The sequence below is a fragment of the Alnus glutinosa genome, chromosome 14 (genome assembly GCF_958979055.1).
Source record: "Alnus glutinosa chromosome 14, dhAlnGlut1.1, whole genome shotgun sequence".
Taxonomy (NCBI): Eukaryota; Viridiplantae; Streptophyta; class Magnoliopsida; order Fagales; family Betulaceae; genus Alnus; species Alnus glutinosa.
The window spans coordinates 7,768,685-7,786,858 of NC_084899.1; the positions used below are offsets into that span (position 1 = coordinate 7,768,685).

Sequence of the window (18,174 nt, forward strand, 5' to 3'; positions counted from 1 at the left end):
ACCATTAGACAAAGATGCGTTTGTGAACAGTATCACGCCACATGTGGCATCGTACTATGCACGAATCGATCAAAAATCCATTTTGCATCTTGGATGGCTAATTCGATGGATGTGTCTTTTAAGAATTTACTTAGCCAATCTAATCTAAAGGTGAAAATGGTTAAACCATTGAGAATGCTCTGAACGTGCTCGTGCTAGCTGTAGCCTTTTTGTGCATGGCATGTTATGGTGACATGCATATACATTAAAGAGGTCATTTGTTGAAAACTTCAAATATATACAATGATTTTATCAACGATTTTACAATTATAATCACAACTTGTCAATTTTTGTAATATCAATATCTAAAGAAGTCAAATAAAGGCGGCAGAAACTACCTTCAAAGGGTTTGTAGTAGTTCGGACACACCCAATTATCTGGAATGAGGGTGGCTCACTAGCTTGACCATTCCAATCAATTTTGTCTTTTTTAAATGGGGATATTTTGAGAAAATCAAGCGTTAAGTTGAGGGTAATTTGGTGACATTTGTCTCTAAAAACTCACGTGCGACACACATGAGTCTTCTTTTGTCAAAGAAGAAGGACTTTGTAAATGGAATAACTACATTGACAATTTCATAAACTTAGTGAGAGCACATTGCTAATTTTTAATCATTGAATGAAAAAAAGAAAAAGAACAAAATTATACAACTTGGAGGAATAAAATGTAATTTTTCAATAGAAGAAATGGTTAAATACGTCATACCCCCTTGTAGTTTAACATCTTTATTTTTTATCCCTTATGATTAATTTCGTATCGTAGATGGTACTTCGATCATGGTTAAAAACAGAGATGGTACCTCCGCCCAACTTCTATCCAAAAAATGACGGAAGTCCACGTCACATACTTTAAAAAATCGACACATGTCCCTACGTATAATTAAAATTTAAAAACTAAAAACTAAAAAAAAAATACAAAAAAAAAAATTGTAAACAAAAAAGAAAGAAAGAAAGAGGGGTGGCTCAACCACCCTATGATCGGTCTAGGAGTGGCCGAACCCTAACTTGAGTTTTTCATTTTTCATTTTTCATTTTTCATTTTTCTTCTGGGTCTTGTGGGGGTGGCTGAATGGCTCGAACTACCCTAGATCGATAATGAGGGTGGCTCCTCTTTCTTTACTTCTTTTCTTCTTTTTTTTTTCTTTTTTTTTTTTTCTAATTTTTTAATTTTTTTAATTTTTTTTTTTAATTATGCATATAAACAAGTGTCAGCTTTTTAAGGCATGTGACATGGACTTTCATCAGTTTTTGGACAGAAGTTGAACGGATATACCATCTCTATTTTTAGCCATAATTGAGGTACAATCTACTATACAAAATAAACCATAACGAGTAAAAAAATAAAATTGTTAAAGTACACGGGGCAAAAAAGCATTTAACCTTAAAAGAAATTAATTTCCGTAAGCTACACGTTGTACTGACAGATCACAGATGACTTAAAATCAGCAACCTCAAAAAAAAAAAGAAATGTTACATGTACTTAAATTTTTATAAAGAAAATTTTACTAAGATGATGTGAAACTTATTAATTAGTATTCGTAGCATTTTTTTAATTAATTGTTTTAATTATTTCTAATGAATAAGTTTTACATCACTTTAGTAAGACTTAATTTTTATAAAAATTTAAATATATGGAACATTTTTTTTAAAAAAGAAAAAAAACAGTCCGACCCATAACTTGGAAGTCGGAACGTACGACTCGTAAGCGAGCGCTCTTGTGTCTGAGCGAGTCCCTTCTCCAACCAAAAAACCAACCGTTGAAAACCCAACCCAGTGATCAAACCGGCCGTTCCCTCAGTCAGAGGGAAAAGTTGACAAAAAAAAAAAACTACTCCCCACCGGCCCACTCAATACCCATCAGACAGATCTCTGTACACTCGGAATTTCAACGACGACAGAAAAAGCGGCAATGTCGAGCCCGAGAGCAGCACGGGCAGCAGCAGGCCAAGACTCGTGGGACTGCACGCTCCCGGGGCCACCGAACCGCAACAACTTCGGATCGGCGGACCTGAGCTCCTCGGGCCTCCTGGCTTTCGCCTCCGGCAGCTCAATTTCGGTCGTCGACTCCCGCTCTCTCCAGCTCATCTCCACTCTTCCCCTCCCCTCTCCCAGCCCCTCTAACTCCAATTCTCTCTCGCCATTCGTCACCTCCGTCCGCTGGACTCCTCTCCCCCCCCGCCGCGACCTCCTCTCCACCGAGCCCTCCTCGTCCCATCTCCTCCTTGCCGCCGCCGACCGCCAGGGACGCATCTCCCTCTTAGACTTTCGCGCCCGATCCCCCCTTCTCTGGTTTGAGACCGACTCCGCATCGAAACCCGGCGTCCAGGACCTCTGCTGGGTCCAGGCCCGGCCAGACTCCTGCCTCCTCGCAGCCATCAACGGGCCCTCCACTCTCTCCCTCTACAGCACCTCCTCCGCCCGCTGCGTCTTCCAATACGACGCCGCGCCCGAGTTGCTCTCCTGCCTCCGCCGCGACCCCTTCGACTCCCGCCACTTCTGCGTACTCGGCCTCAAGGGCTTCCTCTTGTCCGTCAAGGTGCTGGGCGAGACCGAGGACGATATCGTCCTCAAGGAGCTTCAGATCCCCACCGACTACGCCGAATTGCAGAGACTGGAGAGAGATGCCGCCGCCGCCTCCTCCACGGGCTCCAATTCCTCGTCCCCCGCCTCAGCGCTTTTCCCGCTTTACATGGTGAGGGTCGCGTTCTCGCCGCTGTGGAGGCACATTGTGTACGTGACGTTCCCGAGGGAATTAGTGGTGTTTGATTTGCAGTACGAGACGGTGCTCTTCAGCACCGCGCTGCCTCGTGGCTGCGGCAAGTTTCTCGACGTGTTGCCAGATCCGAATAAGGAGTTGCTTTATTGCGTTCACCTCGATGGGAAACTCAGCACTTGGCGACGCAAAGAGTAAGCGTTATTTGGACCTTTTTTTCTCTGAAACTATGATTCTATTCTGTTGTAGCCTTCCGTTTTCTGATGTGCCATGCTTGAAATTTTGACATACCAATTTCGGGCCATTATACATTGTTTGAAAGTCAAGGAATTTAGCTATGCATGAAAAACTATTGAGTTTTACATTGAAGTGCAGTATAATTTAAGAAGCATTACTTCTGACAATTCCGGAGATGGCTGGGTTAGTTTAATTTGCAACCGTATTAACTATTCATTGTTTCTTCCGGAACTTTTACTACTAAGTGTATTTTTTTCAGCAATGATTGAAAGAAGATTATCGTATAAGCTTAAAACCTCAATTACGTCTCATCCCTGTTTAGTTCATTCAGCTGCCCGTGACTTCCCTTCTTGTTTAGGGTCTGGTAGTGGAGCAGTGAGGGGGCATTTAGTTCAAATGCTGCTTCACCTCTTATTTAGCAACCTGGGGAAGTTGGTTTAGCATCTATGATTTTTTACCTCTAAAATAACTGAAGGAATTGTTGCATAAGATGAATCTTGCGCTAGAAGAGCTGTGTACTATATATTCCTGTCTTTCTTCCATACGTGAACTTGCATTCCTTTAAAAGAGTCCAAGTTCCCTTAAGGAATAAACTTTAAGGCTTCTAGATAGCTGAGTAATCCTAAAAATGTCGCAATTTCGATTGGTTAATTTCTTTGTCCGGACTTCAGGTTTCCTAAGGCACGTCTTTCTTAATTGAATTTAAGTTGGAAGTGTATGTGGTTTTGTTGAAAATATTTTCGAGGTACTTACAGAAGCTAGACCAGACATTGTGATTTTCCTTAAGAGTAAGTTGGAGATTTCTTGTTAAGCTGGTTAAGGGCATCTTGGACGTGCAGAGTGGGCTCTTATCCTTTAGGCTACTAGAGTTCTGAACGTATCCAGAGACTAGATGATTATATTTATGGTTACCATAACTGTTGGCAACATTTTCCACTGTAATATCTTTACGTTAATAGGTGTATGCTTATCTCTGCAACTAGAAGCTTTTGCAACTTAAATTAAGTGCTAATGCTTCCTTTCTGCTGGTGTTTGAACTTAAGTTCTATATTCTCTAACATAATTTTAACTTTTAAGGCTGATTAGACCAGAAATGTTTTTCTGGTCCCAAGGGAATATACTTACTTTTATATTGTCACAGAGGAGAGCAGGTGCACATAATGTGCTCAATGGAAGAGTTGATTCCCTCAATTGGCACATCTGTCCCTTCTCCTTCAATTCTTGCTGCCACCATCTGCCAATCAGATTCTACCTTCCAAAATGTTGGCAAGCTCTTTTCTGATGTACCTAATTCTCCTTCCCCGGATGTGGATTTTGAAACTCCTTTTGATTTTTGTGATGAACCTCTTCTTGTTTCTAAGACACATTTAATCTCCATTTCTGATGATGGAAAAATATGGAACTGGCTCTTGACTGCTGAAGGAGCTGAAAGCATTCAGAAGGATGATACAAACTTGGCCTTGGTTGCTGATGTCAGGGAAGTGCCAGTTCCAGGGATCGATGCTAATGTCGGTAAGCAGCCAGAGAATATGGGTGGTGGCAGAAGCCGCCCATCAAGCTCTACCTCCAGCCTGGCAGATATGTCATTTAAGGTTTGTTTATAAGTATTTTCCTCTACGATCTTTTTTTTCATAATTTTCAATGCTCTCACTTATTGGCTTTTTTTTTTTTTCCTGGATGCTCTTGTTGGCTGAAAGCAGTAACATTATTTTTTTTTAATGAATTGAAAGCAGTAACATTATGACATGAACAAAGGGGAAAAAAATCCCAAATTAGTCAGTATAGGCTCTCTCTTTTGCTTGCACGCACACACACACACACGCACATGGAGCACTTAAGCACTTTTTATCAAAATATGTTTCTCTTGGAGAGAATGAAGAGAAAGTTGAAGAGTTGCAGGGCCAAAGACCATGCAATACAGGAGAACAGTGTTCTGGAACTTCTTTGAACTGGACACATAATTTGTACCAAGTCTGACAGAATTTAATGAACAGTAATTCATTGGTTTTGGTAATCTGTAGTCAGATAATTAGAAGTACTAGAATGGAGGTTATGGGGTGCCTGATTGATGATATGTTGATATGCACATGTTACTTTGTTGTGGTATAATTTGCCTATGGTGTTTGGAGTTTCTTCCTATCTATGTCAAGAATGCAAGAGTGGACGTAGCACCTTATATTTTTCTTTTCTGGTGTTAGCTGTTTATCCATTGAACAATGACATACACTGCTGAATATCATTATTTTTGTTCTGAATATTTTCTTTACGTCATACATCCATACTTACTAGCCATATCATTCATGCAGATTAGCTTAGTTGGACAGCTTCAACTTCTTTCTTCAACAGTGACCATGCTGGCTGTACCATCGCCTTCTTTAACAGCTACTTTGGCCCGTTAGTTTCCTAATGTCACTAATTTACTATATCTGTAACATTTCTACTTTTCCTAAATCTATTAGGAGTTAGCATCATCTGGAAGAAAATATATCCTATATCCATATCTACACACACACACACACACAAACACATATCCATATTGTTTGAATATTAATTAAATGATTAGATCAGTCATTTCCTATCTGTTTAAGTTTGTAGGATAAGTGGTAATTTAACATGGTATTAAATTAGAGGTCATGAGTTTACCCCTCAGTTCATTAAATATTTCACATTTATTTATTGAGGCGGAGCTTGAGTCCATACAAAATGGGGAGTATTAGAATATTAATTAAATGATTCAATTCATCGATTCTTATCAGTTTAAGCTTTTGGGATAATTTGTGATTTAACATGTTAGAATATTAATTAAGTGATTAAATTCATCATTTTATCAGCTTAAGCTTTTAGGGTACTTGGTGATTTAACATGGTATCAGAGCAAAGATCCTAAGTTTGAACTTTAATTCCGCAATTTACCCTCTATTTCAGCTAAATATTCCACATGTTGAGTCTCACTTGTTGATGAGAAGTTTGAGTCCATAGTGAGGGCGGAGTGAGAATATTAATTAAATGAGTAAATTCACAATTTTCTACCAACTTAAGCTTTTGGGATAAGTGTTGATTTAACATAGTATCAGAGCAAAGGCCATAAGTTTGAACCTTGTCTCTATCATTTACCTTCCATTTTAATTAAATATTCTACATGTTGGCCTCACTTATTAAGGGAAAATTTGAGCCTATATGTGAGTGGGAAGTGTTAAAATATTAATTAAATTATTAGATCAATATTTCTTATCAGCTTAAACTTTTGGGATAAGTGGTAATTTAATACACATATATGTGTGTGCACGCGTTCAAATGCGTGTATGTATGTATGTATAGATCCACACACATGCATATATAGACATATATTGCTTTCTAGGCTGATTAGTAGGATGTCTTTATTGAAGGTGGAGGAAACTATCCTTCTGTAGCTGTTCCACTGGTTGCTCTGGGAACTCAAAGTGGGATAATTGATGTCGTTGATGTTTCAGCTAATGCTGTTACTGCAAGTTTTTCTGTGCATAATGGAACAGTTAGAGGACTAAGGTGGCTTGGGAATTCTAGATTGGTCTCATTTTCTTACTCTCAGGTATATTACGTTTGATTTAAGATGTTTTTATTTTTATTTTTTATGAGTAATGTCATTTCATTAATAAAGTATAGAGGGGTGCAACCCTAGTACACTGGGAGTATACAAGAGAACCACTAATAGGTAGGAATGGAAGATAAATTCAAAAAATCTACATAAGTAAAAACACTCAAGCTATGATATGCCGTTATCCATATATGTAACGTGTTAAGCAAAAGCTTCCGTAGCTGCAACACCGATGTCTCTATGTCTTTAAAATGCTGAGCATTCATCTCACGCCAAAGACACCACATTAAATACTATGGAACTAACCTCCAAACTTCCTTAGCTAGACTACACCCAAGCGAATCGCTCCAACTAGTCAACAAATCCAGCATCCGTCTCAGCATAACACACTCTACCCCAAACAAAGTAAGAATGTAACTCCATAGATCGCGTGCAACTTCGCAGTGAAGTAACAGATATTCAATAGACTCTCCATTCTTCTTACACTACAACCCCACTCAACCACCATGACATTCTTCTTTCGCAAATTATCATGCGTCAAGATTTTTCCTAATGCTGCTGTCCATACAAAGAATGCCACCTTCGATGAAGCCTTGACACGCTAGATACTCTTCCAAGGATCTTGTCTAGTTATCACTTCATAAAATGACTTAACGTCAATGGAACATGAGCTTTGTTAGAGAGGTGCATGGTTGGGAAGTGGGTGTCTTTGCTTCCTTCTTTCTGGTATTGCACTCAGCCATAGTGAGTAGAGATCGTGCAGATAGGTTCTGGTAGGTCTCTTCCAAGAAAGGATTGTTCAAGGTCAAGTCCTTCTTTAGCTCATTGGCTTGCTCTGAAGGTAGACTCTTCCCTTGGAAGAGTGTGTGGCGGACTCAAGCTCCTTTGAGGGCTGCTTTTTTTGCGTGGTCAGCAGCCCTAGGCAAGATCTTTACTGTGGACAATCTCAAGAAGAGGCATATCATTGTTGTGGATAGATGTTGCTTGTGCAAGAGAGATGGAGAATCTGTCGACCACCTTCTTCTTTACTATGATATGGCTTCCGCTTTGTGGAATAACATTTGTACTCGTTTTGGTATGTCTTGGGTTATGCCTAGAAGAGTTATTGACTAGTTTGCTTGTTGGTGGAAGTCTGGAAGGCCTCGAGTGCTACGATTTGGAAGATGGTGCCAATCTGCATTTTTTTTTTTTTTTTTGTGTGTTTGGAAGAAAAGAAATCTTAGGTGTTTTGAGGATTTAGAGAGTTCCATGGAGGATATTTTAGCTTCATTTTTTCATACGTTGTATTTTTGGATTGTGGCTTTTTTGTCCCCACTGTTGATTAGTTTTGCTGATTTCCTTGTTCGTTTTTCTATTCCTAGTTAGGTGTTTCATTTTGTATACTTCCAATGTACTTAGCTGCGCCTTACGCTTTCAATAAGACTACATTTATATAAAAAAAAAATGACTTCACTTCAATTTTACTCATCTTGGAAGGGCTTCAAACTAACATATCCTCCTTTCCATGTCGAACCTGAATAGAATACAGCCGCTCGAAAAAAGAGAGTACTATCTCCACCTCCCAATCCTGGACTGATTGCATAAAGATGACATTTCATTGCGTAACTCCATCTTGAGCAAGCAAATGATATGCCACTCTCGCATCTTTATGTCGAGCAATACTAAACAACATTGGATAGCATAGCTTCAATGAACTATCCCCACACCAAAGGTCATGCCAGAAACTGACTTTAGACCCAACCCCCACCTCAAAACGAAAAAAGTTAAGCTTCTCCCACCACCTTCTAATATGTTTCCATACTCCCACTTCAAAAGTCTCAAAAACCTCTTTTGAATACCAACCACCCTTCAAACTCTCATATTTTGCTTCAATCACCAATCTCCATAAAGCCTCTCTCCATAGCATACCTCCACAACCATTTTCCCAAAAGAGCTTGATTAAACTGAATGAAGTTGTGAACTTCCAACCCACCTAATTTTATTGGAGTACAAATCCTTTTCGAATTCACTAAATGGAATTTTACTTCATCCCCAATGCCACCCAATAAAAAAATCTTTGAAGTCTATCTAGTTTATTAGTCACGCTCACTGGAATAGGAAACAACGACAAGTAATACATAGGTAGGTTGGAAATAGTACTTTTAAGCAGAGTCAACCAACTACCTTCAAACAAATACATTTTCTTCCGTTCAGCCAACCGCCGTTCAATGTTCTCAATAACTCCATTCCAAATAGAAGCAACCTTATAAGAAGCACCCAACGACAAACCCAACTATGTCATTTTCAATGAAGCAACCCAACATCCAAGGAGTAGAGCCAGATCTTCGACATCGTCCACCTTGCCTATAGGAACAATTTCTGATTATCCTAAGTTGATTCTCAACCCTGAAGCTGCCTCAAAGCATAAGAAGATACATTGCAGATGTCGAATTTGTTCTGATTGTGCACCACAAAAAATTAGCATGTTATCGGCAAACAATAAATGATTCACTACTAAACCGCCGTTGTCCCTAGACCCCATTGAAACCCTGTCAAGAGACCCTGATCTATTTTCACAATCAACATCTGGCTCAATGCCTCCATAACCACCACAAACAATATAGGTGAAAGTGGATCCCCCTGTCGCAACCCACGAGAACTATTATAAAAGCCAGATGTTGTTTGATTTAGGATGTTATTTTTTGTTCAAATACGTCGTTCCTTTCACCAACCCCCCCGCTGTCCAAAAAAAAATTCCCATCTTTCTCTTTATGCTTTCCTTTACTTGCTTATTATATTTATATTTTTAATTTGCATGCATCAGTTCTGTGTTATTGTCAGGGATCTTGGTTGACGATTCCTCTCATTCTCTAGTAGTTATATTGAATTAGTGTTTTTTTCTTAAAACATTTCCATTTCCGTTTCCATTATTACACTTGATGCTTATTTGTACTGGCACTTCTGTTGATCCAGGTAAATGAAAAATCTGGAGGCTACATCAATAGGCTTGTAGTGACCTGTCTTAGAAGTGGTCTTAACAAAACGTTTCGGGTTTTACAAAAACCAGAACGTGCGCCTATAAGAGCTTTAAGGGCTTCTTCATCTGGAAGGTTGACTTTCAACCATTGATTCTCATCTTTATTTTCATGCCTATCATTTAACGTACATTGTATGTTGTGTGCTCTCATTGGTCTCTCTGTGCATAAAAAAGTAGTCAAATATATTCAAAGCTTGTCATTGGTAGCTTATAGGTGTTTTGATTAATCTGGTTTTTGACATTTTGGGTTCTAAAGTTCTTCAATGTGTATAACTTGATAAAAATTGGAGCCGTAGTTGATGTATTGCAATGGGATACTTATGTTTATGGGAAAATAGAAATCTTGGTAACCCATATTAACTTTGTCGAAAAAGGTCTTTAGGTTGCTCATGAATGAGTTAACATAATGGTTGGCTTATTTTCACATAGGTTCTGTCAACACAATGGAAGCTCTTTACTGATTCTGAAGGTAAAGGAGAAGGCTATTAAAATTTCAAAAGGGGTTCTAATCAATCCCATAGCATCAAGACAAGTAAATAAAGAGAAACAATTTAGCAAAGATCAGAGTCGCACCAATTTTACACAGAATGATACTGCTGTCTCACCAATAGGAATAGAAATGGAGTCTCACTTTGATGCAAAACAATATAAGAAAAGAATAAAATTAAGCTTCACTGTAAGGCCCGATACTCACGAACCTTTGGCAAAGATGATAGTGGAGTCTCACCACTATTGGTCTAGAGGAGTCACACCTCACATTCCACAAGGATATCAGAAGAAAAAAATCACTCTCTCATTATTGAAAAAAGAACAATAAAATCCTTTTATAAAAAAGTAATTGACAACTAGACTCCTTTTTTTTTTATAAGTAAATGAAATTTTAAACTAGACAACTAGACTCCTACTAAAAGTAACACATAACATTAGCTAAGACTAAACATCTGAAATGATAGACTCCTAACTAAATACTAAAACAGAGCAATCCCTTTTCTTCTGAACTTTCAGGCCCCCATCAATTCCCCCCCTCTTTAAAAGAAATCGACTCCAACGAGTACTTAGCTTGATAGATCTCATATAAATCTGGATTCAGGCATTGCGTATGAGTGGAAATTTAGTTGACAACTTCTAGTAAGAGATTATCTCTCTGGGATTGAGATAATCTTCCACCTACGTAGGATCGTCCAGTTCTCGTACTCATAGTTACAACACACGTAATAATAACTCCCAATAAAAGAACCTAGCTCAATACCACTTTGATGTAGGACAAGTAAATAAAGAGAACAATTAAAGAAACAACTCTGCAAATATCAGAGCCACACCAATCTTACACAAAAAATGATACTAGTCTCTCACCAATAGGAATAGAAAGGGAGTCTCACTTTGATGCAGAACAATACAAGAAAAGAAAATAAAATTAAGCCTCACCATTAGGCCTGAGTTTCTCAAACTTTTGGCAAAGATGATAGCGGAGTCTCACCACTATTGGTTTAGAGGAGTCACACCTCACATTTCACAAAGATATCAGAAGAAAAGAAATCATTCTCTCATTATTGAAAAAAGAACAATAACATCATTTTATAAAAAAGAGTCATTCAACAACTAGAATCCTGCCAAAAGCAACACATAAAATTAGCTAAGACTAAGCCACTAAAATGATAAATAACTGAAACGATAAACTCCTAACTAAATACTAAAGCAGAGCAATCCCTTTTCTATTGAATTTCCAGTCTGCATCACTAAGCCTGGGGTGGGGGAGGATTGAGAGTTGTTGCTGTAGCAGTTTTAAGGGATTAGGTTGGAGGGTAAAAGGCTTATGCTTCTTACACAGTTTGCCAACAATTACATGCCAGCTTATCTTGGTTGATGAAAACTGTAATTGTTTTCAAATTATAGTTTGATTAGGTAGCTAGGAATGTAATTAGTGATGCTTGGGCATGGATCTAAATGTAAATGTTGTTGGACTTTTCTACCAACAAATCTGGAACGGATTGCCCCATGAAGGGCATAAAGAAACAGAAAAAGAACAAAATTGGAATGTTGAGAAATGAATTTTTTTTTTTAATAATCGAAATATCATTAAAAACAAAAGACATAACCCGGGTCCACAAGAAGTATATAAGAGAAACACCTAGCTAGAAGGAGAAAAAAGAACAATGAAATCATGAAAGCTAGGCACAATGAGAGCTAAAACCACATCTGAAAACGACCCCCAACCCCTCCTGATATTCTTCCATAATCTCATCCCATACGACCCAAGTGGATTATTAGAGCACTACCCACACCACAAGCTGCCAGATTTAAAGTCTACCACAACTCTCTACCACGCCTCTCTCATGCACATAACTCCAAAGCCATTTTTCTAAGAGGGCACGATTAAACATTAGTAAGTTCCGAACTCCTAATCCTCCCTCAGTAATTGGAGAACAAACCTTGGACTAGCTTACCAAGTGGATTTTAAACTCTTCTACTATTCCACCCCATAAGAAATCTCGATAAAGCTTTTCTATGCAATTAACAACACCCACAGGGAGAGGAAAAGAGGGACAAGAAATACGTTGGCAAATAGTAAAGTGTGTTCTTAATAAGGGTAACCCTACCACCCTTAGACAATTACATCATTTTCCAACTAGCCAACCAACGCCCTCTCTTTTCAATAACCCGATCCCAAATATACTTGGCCTTATAGGAGGCCCCCAATGAAATACCATGATACTTTAAAGGCAAAGAAGAAACACTGCAACCCAGAATACCCGCCAGCCCATCCACGTTCTCCACATTACTCACTGGAGCCAATTCCGACTTATCCAGATTAATCTTCAAACCGGAGACAACTTCAAAACATAAAATTAAAGCACACAGAAAGTGAAGATGTTCAGGCTTAGCCCCACAAAAAACCAGTGTCATCCGCAAAAAATAGATGTGAGATGTCAACGACACCAGAGTGCCTAGACCCCACGGAAAATCCTGAGAGAAGGCCCCCATTAACAGTGGCAGAAAGCATTCTGCTTAAAGCCTCCATCACAATAACAAAGAGAAATGGTGACAAAGGAAAAGGAATGTTGAGAAATGTTGGAGAACTTTTTTGGCAAGTGTGGTTATTTTCTTTCAGAGCAGCAATTGTTAGGCCATGTTTATTTGGGAAGGACTGTTTATGATACACTAAAAAATGTTTTCAAAAAATGTGTGTAGTATGGGGTAAGTTGCTCAATGAAGATCTTGGAGAATATTGAGAAAAAGGAATTTTCATGGAAAATGTTTTCAACAAAAATCTATGTTACTTTAAGATAGCTGTATGGGGTATATATAATTATCAGTACTTACTATAGCTTCATTGAAAAAGTTCCCATAGAGAAATTTTTATTGATATTCTTTAATTTGTACAGCCTGTTTTCATAGAGCTGAAATTTCTTTGGAATTTTATTGCATAAAGTGTTCTCTCTTTTCTTTCTTGAATGATCCTGTGCTTGATTTTTGGTTTTTGCAACTTCATCTAGAGTTTGAGGTATAACATTCTCTCCAATCATGTTAACAAACTTGCAGGTATCTTCTAATTTTGTTTCGTGATGCACCTGTAGAGGTTTGGGCAATGACGAAAACTCCCATTATGGTAAACTGTCAGCTACCTTTTCTTTCCCCATTCCTACTTGAAATATTTTCAAATAATTGAAATTGTCATCTATGGACTGTGGGACTATGGGTCCTTGTCAATGACCTTATACAATTCCGGAACTACTTTTGTTTGTGAAAATATACCTATTTGGTAATTTGCTTTGGAAGATTTGATGTATGAATGACATGGACCTATTGTATGAGGGCGCACTAATATCATTTGGTTGTGGTATTTGGCACCTATTACATCTAAGACTTCCTTCTTCCTAAGAGATAAGCTTCACAAAATAACAGTTGGAGTCACAATAGCATGAGAATCAAGATTTGTTAAGATTGAAAAATTAATATTTTCTTGTTTTTTATACTCATGAAGGATGTATATCTCAGTCACAATATTATGCTTTATATATTTCATACTTGGGTCAACATGGGTGGGGAGAGGTGGACGTGGAAAGTCCTTGCAGGATTCCTTAGCCAAGGGTGTTAAAAGTGTTTCTACTTATTAAAAAAAACCACTTAATGTATACTTAGGAGCGCCTTATGCTTTCAGTGATATGTGTGGATTACTTATAAAAAAAAGGGTGTTAAAAGTTTTTCTGCTTTGCTTTTCTTTTCTTTGGTTTTTAACTAACAATTAGACCCTTTTCACCATTTTGACATTAATGGATTTAATGTAATTTTTTAAGTGTGCGCCTTTTGTACTTTTTAAACCTTTATAATATAGAGTACTTATCGGGGAAAAAAAAAAAAGAAAAAAAAAAAAGAAGCCTGTATAATATAGAGAGATACATGGGTTTTGGTGTATGAAACATCTGGAAGGTGTTGTGTCAATAGAGGTCTGTGATACATGTACCTGTGAGTGTGGCTAGATAGCAAAAGGATTAAGTAATTGCTTGTTTATCTTGCGGTTCTCAATTTTAGATGGAGGTGGAGTGGCTCTCACAATTCTCAGGATGAGTTCATTAGATTTCATAAAATTTATGTTATAATATGGTCTTATTAGGTTTCAAGCGACCTAATTAAAATTTTATGATAAAAAATTTAGAACCAAGTTTGGAACATGTCATCCTAAGCACTCATCTATTTTCCAGTTTGTTAATTTTCTTTTCTTTTTCTTTTTACCTATTATGCCTGGCCCTGAAATTTCCTTCTGAATTGCTTGGATGTTTCTGAATCTAATATCAGAGTATTTGTTTATTTATTTATCCTCTATCATTGAGATTACCTTGTGGAATACAAAATTTATCTTCTGGACCCCATTTATATTTTTCTGCTGATTATGTCAAGGAAGTTTTAATGCTTACATATGTATCATACTTTCTGTCATCACATATCTTGTACACGTTCATCTAATAAATTGAAAAGGTGCTAGCTAGGTGTTTCTTTATAATTATTTATTATGTTATTATTATTTATAATTTATTTCCTTATGATATTTACTGTGCTTTCAAATTTCTTTTTCTTTTTCTTTTTTTAAAAAAAAGTTTATAATCTAAAACTAATTAAATATTTTCAGTTTAGATAAAATATGTACATGTATTAAACACATACATATTTATTATACTTCATATCTCCATGTAGCTTAGATCATTAGCTCTTCCATTTACGGTATTGGAATGGACTCTTCCATCAGTTCCGCGGCCTGTTCAAAATGGGCCTTCTACACAATCATCATTATTGTCTGGAGATCGTACAGCTGTGGCATCAGATGGGGCATCTATGCCGTCAATGACATCATCTTCGGATTCTAGTGAGCATCTTTACTTGATATGCTTACATATTTTTTACAGTGTTTTCTTTTTTAGTTGCAAAGATTTAGACAGTATCTGGTCTATAGAATTGCTTTTGTTTTTCTTGGATAATTAATTGTATGTAAATGAAGGTAAATTTAATATGCAGAGGCAATGAGCTCCGATGGATCTCAAGATGACACATCCGAAAGTTTTGCATTTGCTCTTGTAAATGGTGCACTTGGAGTTTTTGAGGTTCATGGGCGAAGGATTCGAGATTTCAGGTATAATACTTCTTAAGTGCAAATAGGTGCACTTGGAGTCTGTATCATCGCATTCGGTCTACATGTTAGTTATTTTAATATGTATGATTTTTAGGTTTCTTTTCTCTATTTTTATTCTGATAAGTATGAATAGATGATGATTTTTGGATTGCCAGATGGTTCATAGAGAAACGGTTGTGCTATAGGTTAACATTCTGTTGACTGTAGTTCTGCAACTTTCAAAAACCAAATCCTTGTTAGGTCATTGAAACTCTCTCTCTCTAGACACTCTCTCTCTCACTCCCTCCCAGCCCTAGCTTTGGCGCGTGAGAGCGCTTCAAGGTAGGAGATCCATTCTCTTCACTTCCTTCTCGTTTTGCTGTTGGGGTTTAAGTTCCGTATTTCCAGTTCTTGGGTCTCGCTTGTTTTGCGAGTAGGGGGCTTCAACCGGTGGCTTCTCTTTATGGGTTTCTCTCCTCCGGCGACAATGTGATCTTTCTTTGAGTCAGCCGCTTGAGAGTTGGGTGTGTTTTGAGATGGAGAAAAGTTTTATTGTGGAGTCGAAGATTTTTGTCTTCTCAGTTCTGGATGCGGCGTCGATGCTGAGGGTGGGGGAGAAGAGAAATAGTTTTTCCGGCGAGATTATCATCAGTTCTTAGTGCTCTAAGTGGCTTGCATCGACATTGGAGATTCTCTTGGGTCTTCCGGAAGATCAAGATTTCATCAAATCCTTCAGGGAAGGGTCGAAAGTCTTGATTGCTCGGAGAGGTGGTAACCAAGCTGGCCTTTTCTTAGAGGTAACAGCATTCGGGATGGGTGGCCGGAAAGGATTTATTTGGACCCCTAAGGGGCGTGGAGGGTGGGGTTGGCACAAATTCTTCAGCGAGCTGAGAAAGGCCGCAGTTTACCTCTCTACCAAAGTGGGTTGCAGGTTTGGGTCCTCGCTTGCGTTGGTCAAGAAAGATGGGAAGGAAGAAGAGGTAAGGCCGGGTTTGCCTCCTTTTTGGAAGGGGCCCTCCTTTGTGGAGGTGCTGAGGTTAGTTCAGTCTCTGCTGTGAAGAAGGTGCCCATCGTGGGGGGTCGTCTTTCCGGGTGGAGGGCTTCGTTGGCGGAGCAATGTGCTCTTGACCTTCTTCCGACAGTGTGGCATGCAGAGATTGAACTGAGATCGGCGGTGGATTGCTTCTCGATGGAGTCCCCTCCGCTTGATCTGTTGGACAAAGACCGACATCTTTGTCCGCAGGGTAAGAAGCTTCTCTCTCGTTCGAATTTGAAATTTGAAATTTGAAATTTGAAAATTCGAAAATGCGAATGTGGAGTAAGCTGGGTACCGAGTTTAATTTGGCCTTGGGCCAGGCTATAAGGAAGCTTTTGGACCAATATGTCGGGTCAGGGCTAGGTCGAAAACATTCAGGCTTCCGCATGGCCCATCTCATACCGAAACTTAAAGCTTCTCGTTTGTCGAGATCCTTGGGGGAGACGACGCCAGAGTTGTCTTCTGGGATGTTTTTGGTTCGGCCTCCTCCTAGGGGTTTGGAGGTTGATGCGTTGGTAGCCACATAGGACGCGAGTCCAGCGCCGTTGGTTTCTTTTGGTTGTCCTCTTTGGCCGGAGGCCTCGCCATCGTCAGTTACTGGGACAGCTCCGTTCCTGTCTTCTTTCGGGGGTGGGTCTAGCAACTTGCAGGTGATTCTAGTGTCTCCAAGCCGGCTTCCAGCCTCTAAAGAATTTGGGTTTCCCCCTTCGTTGGCACCGGAACTTATTTTTTCGGCCGCTCTGGCTCCTTCTACGGCTCCCGTCTTTAAGTTCACTCCATTGAGGTCACACTTCATATTCCTCAACCCTGTTTTGCCCCTTCGTCTCTCGTTGGAGCGGCTGTGTTGGGAGAGAAGCTGCGTTCTCCCCTCCCCGTGGTGGTTTCTAAGCCTTTTTAGTGTTACTATAGGAGGGTGAAGGAACTAAGGGAAGGGCAATCTGTGAAGTGGAATGCTGTGCTTTTTTTTTTTTTTTTTTTTTTTTCTGATTCCTTGGAAGCCGCGAAGATGATTGTTGGCGGTGCTGTTAAGAAGGTTACAGTTGCAGAGCCGCCAGCGAAGAACGTTGCAGAGCCTTCTGCGAGAAAGAAGACAACCTCCAATGAAGCAAGGCCTTTTTAGGAAGGGGTTTCTCAACCTTCCCCCAATAGTTTTAGTCCCTCCCGCTTCGCCTCGGGAGGTCAACAATGCCGAGGTGGCAGGACCTTCCTCCCCTCCGAGCGGTTGCATAAATGGGTTCTCCCAATCCCAGAATTGGCATGTCGGTTTTAATCATAACAAGAAAATTGTGGTTTGGGAGGAGGAAGATGATTATTGGGATGGATTGCCCTTGGATTGGGCGTTGGATGGGGCTTTTGTGGAGGAGGCCATGGCAATTCGGGATGCCATGAAAGAAGAATTCTAGCAGGATAAGATGATTGCGCGCCAAAAGTCTAAAGGAAAGAGGGAACTACTGAATCTGCATAGCTCCATCAATTATGGTGACGCGATAGATCCCTCGAGTTTGATCTATAAATATAAAATTTTACATTATCGCTAATTCAATAATGGTTGATTTTTCGTTGAAACTGTAGGAAAGGCAAGGCACACATGACGTAGACTAGTGTGACTTGGCGGGTGGTGGGTTGTCTTGTTCTTAGTTGGATCCTTTTGTAGTTTGTTTTTGGGTGTTTTTTCAACTTCTGGGGCTTAGGTTTTGTGGGTTTTGTTGGGTTTTTGCGGGTTAGCTTTAGTTGTTCCTGTGTATACTTCTTGTGTACTTAGAGGCGCCTTACGCTTTCATTTATAAAGTTTTATTACTTATCCAAAAAAAATCAAATCCTTGTTTTCTGGAGGCAACTATCACACATTGGGGCAGCATATCTCATAATGAAAGATTTTGTCGCTCTTTTGAAATTCTTGCCCATTTTTATTTTCAATATTTTTACTTGTGCGGAATCACTTTCTAATTCATCTTACAT

At 39.1% G+C, this 18,174-nt stretch overlaps 1 protein-coding gene across 1 annotated transcript in view; it reads left to right on the top strand.

Annotated features, from left to right (window-relative positions):
* The first annotated feature begins 1,788 nt into the window (after nucleotides 1-1,788).
* LOC133856903 (uncharacterized) overlaps nucleotides 1,789-18,174 on the top strand; it is a 36,342-nt gene continuing 19,956 nt past the window's right edge. The window contains exons 1-8 of the mRNA XM_062291950.1: nucleotides 1,789-2,945; nucleotides 4,130-4,580; nucleotides 5,295-5,382; nucleotides 6,374-6,555; nucleotides 9,514-9,650; nucleotides 13,118-13,184; nucleotides 14,768-14,936; nucleotides 15,086-15,200. Coding sequence (XP_062147934.1) covers nucleotides 1,948-2,945; nucleotides 4,130-4,580; nucleotides 5,295-5,382; nucleotides 6,374-6,555; nucleotides 9,514-9,650; nucleotides 13,118-13,184; nucleotides 14,768-14,936; nucleotides 15,086-15,200 — 2,207 coding nt within the window. The 5' untranslated portion in view covers nucleotides 1,789-1,947. The remainder of the gene's footprint in view (nucleotides 2,946-4,129; nucleotides 4,581-5,294; nucleotides 5,383-6,373; nucleotides 6,556-9,513; nucleotides 9,651-13,117; nucleotides 13,185-14,767; nucleotides 14,937-15,085; nucleotides 15,201-18,174) is intronic.